This window comes from Capsicum annuum, chromosome 5, assembly GCF_002878395.1.
Source record: "Capsicum annuum cultivar UCD-10X-F1 chromosome 5, UCD10Xv1.1, whole genome shotgun sequence".
In the NCBI taxonomy this organism is placed as follows: Eukaryota; Viridiplantae; Streptophyta; class Magnoliopsida; order Solanales; family Solanaceae; genus Capsicum; species Capsicum annuum.
In genome coordinates, this window is record NC_061115.1 from 157,830,512 (window position 1) to 157,845,445 (window position 14,934).

At 34.0% G+C, this 14,934-nt stretch overlaps 1 protein-coding gene across 1 annotated transcript; it reads left to right on the forward strand.

Annotated features, from left to right (window-relative positions):
- The first annotated feature begins 12,091 nt into the window (after window positions 1–12,091).
- Window positions 12,092–14,321, forward strand: LOC107852248 (UDP-glucuronate 4-epimerase 3). Its single transcript, XM_016697314.2, has one exon. It carries the CDS (start codon window positions 12,632–12,634, stop codon window positions 13,940–13,942), a length of 1,311 nt encoding a protein of 436 aa, XP_016552800.2. The 5' UTR covers window positions 12,092–12,631; the 3' UTR covers window positions 13,943–14,321.
- Window positions 14,322–14,934: the final 613 nt, after the last annotated feature.

Consider the following 14,934-nt stretch of genomic DNA (forward strand, 5'->3'; position numbering starts at 1 on the left):
GCAGATAAATATGACCTAAAGGCTGACCTACGTTGGGGTTTACTAACAAGGCTGTTCGGGGGAGCATATAGTTGATAGTGGCTGTTTTGCTCTCCACCAATTCCACGTTCGACGGATCCCCCTCCTAAAATAAGGGTGACTCAACTAGAGTTTGTGTGCACAACGTGCACTCCAGGACTTGTTGCAGAAAGAATGACTCAGGTTATGCACATGATGCCAACTATAAAGCAGTAACACATACGATAAAAATTGTAAACAAAAAGCATGTAGGCACTCAACAATGATAAACAATAACACAAAACAACTCAAACAAAATGTCTATACACCTATAGTGCCAAATTAAGCCGATACAACTCCAAAAAATAAGCTCAAATTCTGAAAAATCTCCAGCAGAGTCGTCAAAGCTGTCACACCTCTTTTAACTCCAAAAAAAGAATGATTTTAAGTTTCAAAAGGGTTTTTATTATTAAAGTGACAAAATGAAGATAATTTGTTTCGAAAAGGATTATTTACATTCAAAACTCAGAGGCCCCACTTGGCATAAATCGAGTGTGCTAAGTCATATTTGGAAATCCTTTTTCAAAATGATGTTGACTCTAAAACTGATCCGCGAACAGAGATTCTGGCTAAGAAATTCTGTTGACCGAGAGGAAGGTGTTAGGTACCCCTCGATCCCATGGTTCGACCACGATCGCTTGGTGGAGCATATTGACTGATTTGACACTATAAAATGTATAAACCAACACAAAATACCTAAAACATTCAACCACAAACAAAACGAATCCAAAGTATAGTGTCCAGTCCGATTATATAGTCCAAAATAAAAAGGTACTGAAAAGTAAACCTACACTAATCCTAAACTACTCTCCAATGCTTTACCCGATGCCTCGGGCCTTGATCACCAGCCTCCTTTGCGTACAAGATACTTCGGGGCATTCCCCGACGAATAAGTACAGTGTGGCCTCGGGGCATTTCTCGATGAATGAATACATTTGATGAAATATAAAAAAATAAAAAAATAGTTCAAAACATGCATTCATACATTCAATTATTTAAAATCCTACAAGTTTCCTACCCCGAGCCTACCGTTCGCCTACCCATGCAACAACATATCATGTTTAACATCAACAATGAATTAAATTACCCTAATATCCACTTTTATCAATTTTTGATTCCCGCCCCCAAAATAATTGACTAATTCTTCGACTATTAATTCAATTTCTCACATTCAAATCCAACATCAACCAACCCATAACAAAGATTTAAACATGCTCAAACAATAGATCATTTCTGATTAATTAACCAACTTCAACATAGAATCACCCAAAATAATTAGACTTGCTCAACTACACAATCAAGATCATATCATCAACCAAAGCATTCCATCCCTAACATCGGGTATCGTAAACAAAGAAATAAACTATTGTAGAGGTTAAAAATCGACCTGATTCAGAACTTTTGGATAATATTGCTTTAATAAATAAAGAAATCCGCTCCTGATAACCTCGACTTTGAGCTTCAACAATGACAAAAATCCAACTTGATATCGCTAATTCCGACCCGAATTAAATACCCATGAAGAACCAGACAAGCACCCCAAATAGAAACTTTGGAATTTTGCCTGTTTAGCAGTATTTTGACTGCAACAGAGCAATAGACGCGTGACTTCACCATTTTTTGGCCAAACACCTCAGAAAATCGATCGAAAGATGTAAATAAATGATGGGTCTTGGTGGTGTTGGTGGATTCGGGGTTCAAATTTGACCTATAGCCCCTCTTGCGATGGTTTCAATTGGGTTTCATGATGTTTGATGCATTTTCGGTGAGTCCATCGCTAGAACAATAACAAACTCCTGAACTCCTATTCCCTCAGCTCCTTCTCCCTCTCTCTATTTTTGCCTCTCTCTCTCTCGCTTTGTTACTATCTCTTTCTTTGTTAATTTCTCTCGATTGCTCTCTCTGTGTGTATGTACTCTATTGTGTGTATGCTCTATGTATAGAGATAGTGACGATGGAATAAGTAGTGTTCGTGTGATATTCATTTGGGTGTGTGTTTTCTGTGCGAGAAGAAGAATAAAAAAATGGCATCAATTGTGCTTTCTTTTCTTCTCTCTCATTGTACCTCTCTCTTTATCTCTCTCTCTCTCTCGCTTTGTTAATCTCCCAGCTCTTCCTCCATTTGGTGTAACAGTGAGGGTCAATCGTGTGTGTGAGGAGTGTATGTCTTTTGTTGTGAGTTCGAGTGAGTGGAATTGAATATTCTCTTTTTTGTTTCCTTGTGTGTATGGATGGAGTCCCCCTTTTTACTTTTCTGTATGTGTATGTATATATGGTGAGGTTCCCAGATATGTGCCCAATTGTGTGTTGTGAGATTAGGGTGGGGTAGTGGTAGTGACGTGGGGTAGGGGTAGGGGTTATGTGTCCAACTTTAATAGGGAGGGGTTGTTAGAATAAGATAAAATTAGTTAGGAATTATTATTTTTGTCTTTTTGTGAAGGGGTTATCATACAGTTGAGGGTATGTGATAGGATAAGGTAAAAATGAGTAAAAGTGATATCGGGGAGGGATAAAATTACGTGTCTACAGGTGGTATGAGGAGAGATACAGAGGATTTTGTGGCTCGTTGCCTATGTTGTCAGTCGGTGAAGGCCGAGCATATGAGACTTGGTGGTTTGCTTCAGAGGTTACCCATTCCTGAGTGAAAGTAGAAATACATCACCATAGACTTTGTGACTGGTTCGTCTCATATATCTCAAGGTTTTGACAGTGTTTGGGTCATCATGGATCGATTGACCAAGTTAGCTCATTTTATTTTGGTTCAGGTCTCATTCAGTGCTGAAAGATTGGCCTGCATCTACATTCATGAGATTATGCATCTGCATGGTATGCCGGTGTCCATTATTTCAGATCGACGTCCTGTGTTTACATCTCATTTTTGGAAGACTTTTCAGGATGAGTTGGGTACTCGAGTGGATCTTAGTACATTATTTCACCCCCAGACTGATGGCCAGTCAGAGCAGACTATACAAGTTTTGGAGGATATATTTCGCGCATGCGTGATGGATTTTAGTGGCCAGTGGGAGCATCATTTGGCTTTAGTAAAGTTTGTATATAATAATAGCTACCATTCCAGTATTGATATGGCTCCTTTTAAGGCATTGTATGGTAGGCGTTGTCGCTCTCTAGTAGGTTAGTTCGATGTTTCAGAGGTGAGATCTTGAGAGACGGATTTACTTCGTGAGTCTTTGGATAGGATCCGAATCATTCAGGATAGACTTAGAGCGGTTCGGAGTAGGTAGAAGTGTTATACTGATTGTAGACTTCATTCCTTGAGATTTGATGTTGGTGATCATATTTTCCTTCGAGTTTCACCCATGAAGGGTGTGATAAGGTTTGGGAAGAGGGGCAAGCTTAGCCTCAGGTATATTGTTCTATTTGAGATTCTTCGGACTGTTGGTGATATGGCTTATGAGTTGGCTTTGCCCCCTAATTTATCAGCTGTTCATCCAGTTTTTCATGTTTCTATACTTCGTCTCTGTATTCCTAATGAGTCTCATGTCATTCATTTGGAGTCAGTTCAGTTAAATGAGTGGTTGTCATTTGTTGAGGAATCGGTTTCTATTTTGGCTAGGGATGTTAGGCGGTTGTGCTCTAGTGTAATCCATGTGGTTATGGTCTAGTGACGACATCGACCTGTAGAAGAAGCTACTTAGGAGGTTGAGTCTGATATGCGTAGTTCCTATCCCCAACTTTTTATTGATTCAGGTATTTCTTTGCCTTAGTTCAAGGACGAACTAGATTTTTAGTGATGGATGATGTAACGACCTAAAAATTTGATGAAATATGTGAAATTTATGATTTTGTATGATTTTACTATTTTACCCCTCCCCATAGCTGCATTATGATATTTATGAGGTGTGGGAGTGATTGACATAATTTTTGATGCATTTTGGTATCATTATGCAATATTGTGGTTTTTGATGGCTTTGAAAATGTTATTTTGGACTTATGTGGATATCCTTTGATCTGTACGATGAATAGACGAATGGACTGCACCATCAGCTCCGGAATATCAATTTTAGGCTAGGTAGACCTTTGGTTCGGGTCCCGATGCACCTGAGCTCATCTCGACATATTGGTTGGAAAGTGGAAAAATTAGAAATATGGGTGTGGGACCCATATTTGATCAAAACGACCTCGGATGGAAAATCTGACTTCGTCAACAGATCCAAAATATTGATTTTAGGGTGTTAGCATGTTTGGTATGATTTTACGGCTTTTAAATCTCATTTCGATCCTCGATTTGGAAAATTATAATTTCGGGGGTCAACTTTGTGAAAACGATATTTTTTTAAAAATCTGATATCGCCATTGCATCCAAAACGTTGAATTTAGTATGGTAGCATTGTTTGTTTGTGTATATCGGACTCCGAACCAATTTCAGGCACCCCGTCGAAATCCATTTCGACTTAAGAAAAAAACCCAGCTGTTATTGCAGAAAAACTGCAATATAAATAACTTTTCCACCTATTTTTGGCTCATTTTGCACATTTTCATCTTGCCTCTTGGGAGTTAAACCCTAAAATATTGTGGGAGCTTTGAAACAAAGTTTGTGAGAGCTTGAAAAGTTAGATTAACATATTTTTCTTGGTTTTATTACAGATTAAAGATAAGAATTCACCTTTTTATTAGTAATTTTTTGATAATTTCTCAAAACCTCAAAAATCTTAGGGCATGATTTTAAACTCAAATTTCACTCCTTTTATTTCAATAATATTTTTATCTTATAATTACTAGTTCTTCATCAATTTAACCTTCAAAACAACTCTGATTCTTTATTTTAACCCGGATTTCTAAGATTTTACCCAGTGAAGCTCAAAAATAATTTTTCTTCAATTTAAACCCTGTTTTTACTCGATTTAACTTGGGTTTTCAGCTGTAGGTTTCTAAAAATATGGGAAACATGTTTTTGAAGTAAAGTTTCAATTTTGCCCTTCTTTTTCGAAAACCCATTTTGGGGGTCCGTTTTGACCCAGAACCAAAAGTAGTCAATATGAGTTTCGTTGGTTTTGTTTTATGCATAGATTTCATATTTGATGTTTTTAGTAGAGTTCGGGATCATTCATGAAAAGTAAGGTCGCAGGTTCAAGTGTAGCGGATCGATTTCGTCTTTTGAGGTAGGTTATGACTTAACTCTTTCAAACTGGGCTGGGTAGTAAATGATGATACAAAATGCATGTTAAGAGTGGAACTAATCATGAAAAAATGGCTATCTATGTGTTGTACCCGTGTGGGGACTTATATGTGATGTAATTGTCGAAATTAAGATATTATGGGATATGTGTGATCGTGTGGGGTCCTATGTGATATTGATAGGCTTGAATACATATGAATAATTATATTGTGTTGTTAGAATGCTAATGTGGTACCATTGGTGTATTGTGATTATATTCATACTTTATTGGCAAATGAGACATGTGAAAATTCATAGATGATACAAAAATAATGAGCGAATATTAACGCATGTAGTTGTGGAAATGTATCATCGTGGTTGATTATGGAAATATATCATGTGGTTGTTTGTTGAAATACTTATTGTGATTGGTTGTAACTATTACATCTTTATATCATACTCATTTATGAAACACTGGTACCACCATGGCAACATCTGAGAAACACCGGCAACACCTTTTTAAAAGATGTTGTAACACCTTATAAAATTCTTTCCAAGGGATGTGCAAGAAAGGAGATATGAGGTATGTGGATTGTATACGGGTTGATGAACTCCCCATAGGTCCTGCGTTGGGAGGCTTGCCTCCGTAGGTGTATACGGGGATTGTACGACAATTTCAAAGGTTGTGCGACGACCTCATGCATCATCGTCATCATCATTATCATATACATTGCACTTACTTTATTGTGTTATGCTGTTTTATATTGGCATATTGACTTGTCATCTATGTATTTATCGTATCTTCTTTTACTTGTGTTGGATGATCTTGTATATGCATGTTCCCCTTATTCTTTTTATATGTGATATAATACGTATTTTTGTTCTATCTTGGTGTGATGTTGCAATATATGTGAGATATATTAGAACTGTTAGTGCAAGCAGTGTGGGCTACCGTTGTGGGACATTTTTTGATTGCAGGTGACGTGCCCTTAGTGTATATTTTGTATGCTTTATTTATATTTTGCTTGGTCGGCCTGTGATACCTACTAAGTATAAGTGGACCGTAGCCTATTGCGCCTAATGCACCTCATCTTTGTTGACTCGGGCGATTGTTGGAGCTTCCAAGGTAGCAATTGGACATTTATGTGTCAAAAGTTCATCTCTATCTTTCTACAGTAGTTATGTCTTTATTAGTATTCAAAGACAAATATTATTCATTTATGGTTATTTTTCCGATACATTTGACTCTTGGATTGTATTAGTAGTACTTATACTATTGACACCTAGTTTTGGGCATGATTGGTATTTTGGATAAGTTCTTTTGTATTATATGATTATCTATATGGTTTGCCTTCATTCTAGAAGCCTTACCTTGGAATATTTACGTTTTTTTCTCTTTTTGTATCAATTTAGGTGATAGACTTACTTGTCAAGTTATGTCGCGACAAGTGTCATCATGACTCTAGTTTTCGGATCGTGAAAGTGGTTGGGTGGAGATAGAGGAGGGTCGTGTCTATTTTGGAGAATCAATTTGGATTTATGCTTGGTCGCTCGATGACAGAGTCAATCCACCTAGTGAGAAGATTGGTGGAGAAGTATAGAGAAAGAAAGAGGAATGTACACATGGTATTCATCGACCTGGAGAAAGAGTATGGCAAAGTCCCTAGGGAGTTTTTTTGGAGATGCTTGGAGGTGAGAGGGGTCCCAACGACGTACAACAGAGCTATTAAGGATATGTACGATGGAGGGAAGACTCGGGTGAGGATGGCGGGAGGAATTCAGAATATTTTTTGGTTGAGACAGGGTTGTATCAGAAATCGACTCTCAGTCCATTTCTATTTGCGCTGGTGATGGACGTGTTGACGCGGAGTATTCAAGATGAGGTGCCTTGGTGTATGTTATTTGCATATGATGTAGTGCTGATTGATGAGACGCAGGGGGAATGAAAAATTGGGGGTTTGGAGGCAAATCCTTGAATCTAAGGGGTTCAGGTTGAGTAGGTCCAAGATGGAGTATATGGAATACAAGTTTAGTGACTTGAAGCAGAAGCACAGAGTGGTAGTAAGGTTGGATTTCCAGGATGTTTGTAGGAGGGATAATTTTAAGTATTTTAGGTCTATGATACAAGGGAATGGAGAGATTGATGAGGGTGTCTCTAAACGTATTGGAGCAGGTTGGATGAAGTGGAGGTCGCCTCGAAAGTGTTGTGTGATAAGAAGGTGCCCTTAAAGCTTGAAGGCAAGTTCTATAGAGTGGCAGTCCGTCCAACCATGCTGTATGGTGAGTGTTGGCCAATCAAGAACTCCCATATTTAAAAATTGAAGGGAGAGGAAATGAGAATGTTGTGTTGGATGTGTGGACTTATTAGAGGGGATAGAGTTAGAAATGAGATTATCTAAGAGAAGGTGGAAGTGTCTTTGGTAGAAGATAAGATGCGGGAAGGAAGGCTGAGATGGTTTGGGCATGTGATGAGGAGGGGCACGGATGCCCCAGTGCATAGGTGTGAGAGGCTAGCTTTGGACGATTTTAGGAGGAGTAGAGGTAGGTCAAAGAAATACTGGAGAGAGGTAATTAGACATGACATGGAGTTGTTACAACTTACTGAGGACATGACCCTAGATAGGAAGGTGTGGAGGTCGCGGATAAGGGTAGAAGGCTAGTGCGTGTGTGGGTTGTAACTATTAGTTAGGGAGCTCTTGTATAGCTGGGTTAGTAATCCTAGAATTGTGTCCATTGATAGGAGCCGTTAGTGTATGCTACTACTAGGTTGTGTCCTTTTCCTATTTCTTATTTTTGTATTGCTCTTATTTCTATTTTTATTATTTCTCATTTCTTATTTCGGTTATGTCACCCATTCTGTTTCATGTATTTTTATGACCTTGTTAACTTTTCTTTATCTTGAGTTGGGAGTCTATCGGAAACAACCTCTCTACTTCTTCGGAGGTAGCGGTATGGACTGCGTACATGTTACTCTCCCCAGACCCCATTTGGTGGGAATACACTGGGTTTGTTGGTGCTGTTGTTACATAAAAATTTAAATGTGCAGATCAATAAAATGAATTAGGAATAAATATTTCTTAATAATAAAAATATCAATAAAAATTTATAATAATTTTTATATAATGAAATGTAGGTGTGAGTTACTAATAAATTAGAATATATGTAATTGAAGTATTACCATAAAATGGATATTTATATAATAAAAAGTATTTGTGATTTCATTCAATGTAAGTCAATTAAGGAAGCATGACAAAATTGATTGAGAAATATAAATAGAAAATGAATAATCAATTAACAATTATATACATATATATGAAAAGAATATTGTACCAACTGCAATTAATCTAGAAATTCTAATGCCATAATAATTTACCACTACATAAAAAGATTATACTCAGTAAAAGCTAATTAATTTCTGTCATAACATGTTGGAGAAGATGAATTGTGCAAGTGATTTCTACAGCAACTTATCTTGTCGTGATAATCGCTAGAATCTCAATTTACTGTGCGTATTGTTTTAGAATAGATTTTTCTTGATTTATCAAGTCAACTAAATATATAGGTTATGTTGCATATTCATTTTATTTTCTACATGTTTGGTGAAAATTTTATGAGCCAGTATTTATGTACTTTATGTTTTATAAAAAAATATAATCTATACTCATTGAAATTTAAGTTAGTGATCTTTTAATAAGTCATACATTTTTAAAGACTTATAAAAATTTATCTTGGTCAAAATATGCAATGAGAATTTTAGCAATAACATAAAAATTTACAAGTTATACATTAAATATGACGAAACTAACATTGGTATTAGATAGTTGATTTTCTTACATTGCAAATATTGTTGTTTTAGATTTTAGTGAGATGATAATTTGATTTCAAAAATTAATAAACTATGATACTAAATTACTAATCCATTATATTTTTATATATTAGGATTAACACTTGATTTGTCTATACTATATTTCTATATGTTATGATTAACAATTAATTTGTAAATTAAATTGTGTGATTTTAATAGTATATTAAAAGTTTTATGATATTGTATTAAGAATGATAGTTAAGTGACCTTAGTAAAAAAATGATAGTTGTATAACTGTTTATGAAATTTACCCGACACTAGAATTACTATCTCAAAAGCTATTTATTGAAGATCAAAATTTGGGTGAGTATTTCGTGGCCGATGCTCAATGGGCAATGCTCAAATTCAATAAATCAAATACTTATGAATATTGATTTTTTCAAATTCATTATATTTAAATTCTTACTATAAATATTATTGTACTTTTACGTAGCATATTATACTAATGTGAAAGTAAAGGTCATTTATCATTTGTTATTTATAAACATTATGCTACAAACTTTCTTATTTTTTTGTTTTAGTTGGTATAAACAGGCAATGAATTCAATCATGTTTATCTTTATATTTTTAACTCCAATTTTAGAATATTGTGGATTTTTTGATGCAATAATTATTTTGATCTACTTTGTACAATATAAAGGATAAAGATGAATAAGATTAATATCTTATTGTACTAATGAACATGAGGGGTTAAATATTAGTTGAATGTTCTAAGATGGGAGGGAATTCAATTTCGGTACTGATTAATATTTCTAATTTCATTCAAATTGAGTAAATTGAGAAAGTATGATATGGTTGATCGAAAATAAAGTTGAAGAGTGAATATTCAAATCTATGAAGGACCAAACCATTTATTCGAAAAAATAATATACAATAAAATTCATTAATATTTGTTGGTCCATTATCATAAGAGAATAAGTGAACATTGTGAAATCGTGTAAACATGTTAGGACTTTAGATAATGTTATAAGTTATTTGTTGAAAAAATGGCAATAAAAAAACATGAGATAGGGAAAATTGACTATTATTGAGACTTTGCTCAAAATATTTGCTCTGACGCAAAAATATTTAAAATTTATAAAAAAATATTGTGACTAAGATCATGCAAAGAAATACAAAATTTATTTTGAAAGAAAAATCAATTAAGACAAGAAAAGAGAAGGGGAAACTCTTTTCTTCCTCTTGATAAGAGGGTGCAAATTAAAATATTTAATATAAAAGAATTTAAATTTCAAGTTAAAATTTTACGGAGGAGCCTCATGAGCATAACTCTAAAACATATCTTTCATTAGTTTTTTGTTTTTCTAATCAAATTTAGAAGTAGGTTACTTAACTAATACTATAATTATGTTAAATATGTATTTTCTTTTGTAACTATATAATTTTTTTACAAAATAAATCAATATAGATCACAATATTATCTAATATTCTCAAATAATTATATTACAATATAATATTATTTTTACGCGGATACTATCTTTCGAAAAGAAATATTTGAGTTTTATGTAATTAATGATATTAAGTTTAATATTTTAATAGCTATTTTTCGTATTGCATAAATTTATTAATTTCAAATATGTGAATGATATTGAATAAATTTTTTATTATATAAAATTAATAAGATAATAATTTCTATAATTAATTTCATTTAATATCGGCCGCGCATCGCGCAGTACTAATACTAGTATATAATAAAGGAGGATAGTCTAACCTAAATTTAAGACAAGTGTCATCTTGAGAACTAATTATTTGAATTCTTATAACAAAAAACTATAATCTCATACAAAAAGCTATTTGGTTATTTATTTAAATATTTAATATTATTTCATATTTCATATTTATCTATATATATAATAAAGGAGGATACTCTAGCCCAAAATTAAGACAAGTGTCATCTTGAGAACTACCTATTTGAATTTTACAACAAAAAACTATCATTTCATAACAAAAAACTATTTTGTTAATTATTTAAATATTTAATATTAGTTCATATTTCATATCCATATATATATATATATATAATAAAGGAGGATAGTTTGACCTAAAATTAATACAAGTTTCATCTTGAGAACTATCTATTTGAATTCTTACAACAACAAAAAAAACTATCATTTCATAGCAAAAAGCTATTTTGTTGATAAATTAAATATTGAATATTATTTCATATTTCATATCTATATGGAGTATATAATAAATGAGGATAGTGTAGTCTAAAGTTAAGACAAGTAACATATTGAAAACTACCTATTTGAATTCTTACAATAAAAAACTATGATTTCATAACAAAAAGTTATTTTTTTTTATTATATAAATATTTAATATTATTTCATATTTCATATCTATCACTATATATATATATAATAAAGAAGGATAGTCTAGCCTAAAATTAGTATAAGTGTCATTTTGAGAACTACCTATTTTTCTTCTTACGATATTCGTATATAAGCAAACGTTTTCGACATATCAAATTGATTTTATCTACGTTTTTTCACTTTGAAATGATTTATTATGAATTATTTGTTATGAGCTATTCAAGAAATTAGAAGATTTTGACTTAAATCCCATTAGTTTACGTTGCTTATCTATTGGTCAATGAATTTTTTTTAATGCTTTTACTCATTTGATAAATTTGTAAATTTAAGTTATTTTTTTAATCTATCTTTGTTTAATGATTATTTGTACGTAAATAATATCCGCAAATCGTGCGAACATTAATACGTACTAATTTAGAACTAATAGTAAAAGTTGAAATAAAGATCTGATTTTATAAAATGACAAGTATTATGGAATATCTATGAATGAATGTAATCCCTTATTTCCAAAACAAGAAACTACACTCATATTTAAATTAAACAATTTAGGTAAATAAAGACCTCAAAATCAAATCCTTTTTCCCAAAATCAAGAAACTCTCCTCATGTTTAAAGTCAACAATATGTGAATAAATGTCTCATATTTGAGTAATCCATTATTTTCTCCACCAAACAAATGCAATCATCTCCCTCCTCCCATTTCCCAACTCTTTCTCCACCAAGAACCTCACTAATGGTAAAAATTTAACTTTCATTTACAGACATCTCCAATCAAAGTTTAGAATAATCCATTTCATTTTTGACTTTTTTCTTGATTTCCCACCCCAACCCCTACCCCTATTAGTCCACTCCAAATCTTCATAATTCCCTTTTTAAATTCTTCAAACCTCATTCTTCTCCCTCCTCAATTAGTCCAACACCCTCTTAATCTCTCCCTCTCTCTCTAATCACACATTTCTTAATAAAAAAAATCAAGAAACCCCACAAAGTTAACTTGAACAACGACCAATCCCTCCAAAAAAAAAAAAAAAGCACCAAGAAGATTCTTATAAAAAATAAAGTGCTAAAATTCCCATACCTCCTTTTTCTTTTTCATATCCCCATTTTACATTATCAACAATCGAATCCTTCGTCGGGGACACCAAAAAAAATTTAAAAAAAATTCAAAATCTCAAACCCTAAAATGAAGAATTGTTTTTGTTGATTTTCCTTAGAAAAAATAAGAGATTCTTGATTTGGGTATTGCTCAAATATTTAAGATTTGCTAAGAAATAAATCAATAATGTCCCAAATGAAGCACATTGACAATAATCCATCAACCCCAGGAAAATTCAAGATTGAAAAATCACCTTATAATAGGCTTATTAGGCTACAATTTTCTTTAGCCAAGCTTAGTTTTTGGTCACTTGTTTTTGTGGGGTTAATCTTTGTATTCTTTTACAGATCACCAAGTGCATCCTCTCATGTGTCTTCAGATCTTTCAAGAAGATCTCTTAGAACAAGTTCTTATGGAGGTCCAGCTTGGGAAAAAAGGATAAAGGCATCAGCAAAAATCAGGTCAAGAAATGGTATATGTGTTTTGGTTACTGGGGCAGCTGGTTTTGTCGGAACACATGTATCAGCTGCCCTTAAACGCCGTGGAGACGGCGTTTTAGGATTGGATAATTTTAATGATTATTATGATCCCTCACTCAAAAGAGCGAGGCAAGAGCTATTAGAGCGCTCTGTGGTGTACATTGTTGAGGGGGATATTAATGATGTAACCCTTTTAAAGAAACTTTTTGAAATTGTTGCATTTACACATGTTATGCATTTGGCTGCACAAGCCGGTGTCCGATACGCTATGGAAAATCCTAGCTCATATGTGCATAGTAATATTGCTGGACTTGTTAATATGTTTGAGGTTTGTAAGAGTGTTAATCCTCAACCTTCGATTGTGTGGGCGTCGTCTAGTTCTGTGTATGGATTGAACACTAAGGTACCTTTTTCAGAGAGGGATAGGACAGACCAACCTGCTAGCTTATATGCTGCTACTAAGAAGGCTGGTGAGGAGATTGCTCATACTTATAATCATATTTATGGGCTTTCGATAACTGGATTGAGATTCTTCACAGTTTATGGACCGTGGGGGCGGCCAGATATGGCTTATTTCTTTTTCACAAGGGATATTTTGAAAGGAAAGTCAATTCCAATCTTTGAGGCGGCTAATCATGGTACTGTCGCGAGGGATTTTACGTACATTGATGATATAGTTAAGGGTTGTTTGGGGGCATTGGATACGGCTAAGAATAGCACCGGAAGTGGTGGGAAGAAGAAAGGTCCTGCTCAATTGAGGGTGTTCAATTTGGGCAACACTTCTCCTGTCCCGGTATCTGATCTTGTCAGTATTTTGGAGAAGTTGTTAAAGGTAAAAGCTAAAAGATTGGTTATGAAGTTGCCAAGGAATGGAGATGTGCAGTTTACTCATGCAAATATAAGCTCGGCTCAGAAGGAGCTCGGATATAAGCCTACCACAGATCTACAGACGGGATTGAAGAAATTTGTTCGATGGTACTTAAGCTACTATGGTAATGGAAAGAAAAACGTGCAGTGATACATTTCGATTCAATCGAGTGGTAGGACAATTAATTCTTTTCATTTTGATTCTTATGATTATTTTAATGTATCTCCGATTGTTGCCCCCTTGTTTTCTTTTTTTACCTCCATATCATGATGCCATATAAGGGGCACATCTAATCCCACGACAGAATTTGTGGTGGATGGATGGTGTTTGCTGGACAAAGTTGATATGTATCAGATGCAAACTGAAGCCATTTTTTTTCTTCTTTTTCCACTTTTTAAGTGTAATTGTTGTAGCTTTATAATTGTAGAATTCACAACAGATAGAGCTGCTGCTGATTGATGGACAGCGATCATGTATCACCTTTATCAAATTCTAATAAAAGTAGCAAGATAGTTCAATATTTGGTTCACTCTATATCTTTTTAAATTGAATATTTCTTTGTTTATCAAGATGATATTGTGCTCTAGGTAGATAATTTTTTGTTAATCCTGTTGTGTGTTTTTATGTGCTACAACTTTCTGATATTTCTTTTTATGAGATCATTCCTTGTACATAGTTGCTGAAGTTAGATCGTTCTAATTCAAAATATAAGATTGTGCATCTCATGTTGCACTATTAAAAGTTGATTATTTAGGGTCATTGTAATAATACTCATCAAACAATTAGGTTCATCGTATTAGATTGGTGCAATTCTTTCCTTTCTCTAGATTTTCTAGAACTTTTGTTTCATGGAGAAGAAAGAAAAAGAGGGGATGCCGGTATAAAGAATCATTTGAAGCTGCAATGTGGTATATGGCAAAAAAAAGGGGGGGGGGGGGGTGATAAGATTCAAATGGCCTCCTTAGCTTTCAGTGACATCATTCGAAGTCAGTTCGTGGGGCATCAAACTTTGGTCACATTAAGGAAACGGGATCCTTCATGGAGGGGCCGATTTGAGTACACCAAAGAGCAATCCCACGCGTGAAAGATTGCTTAGAGCATTGAAGATTGAGGACTCACGGTTTTGGGCCTTCATTAAGGAC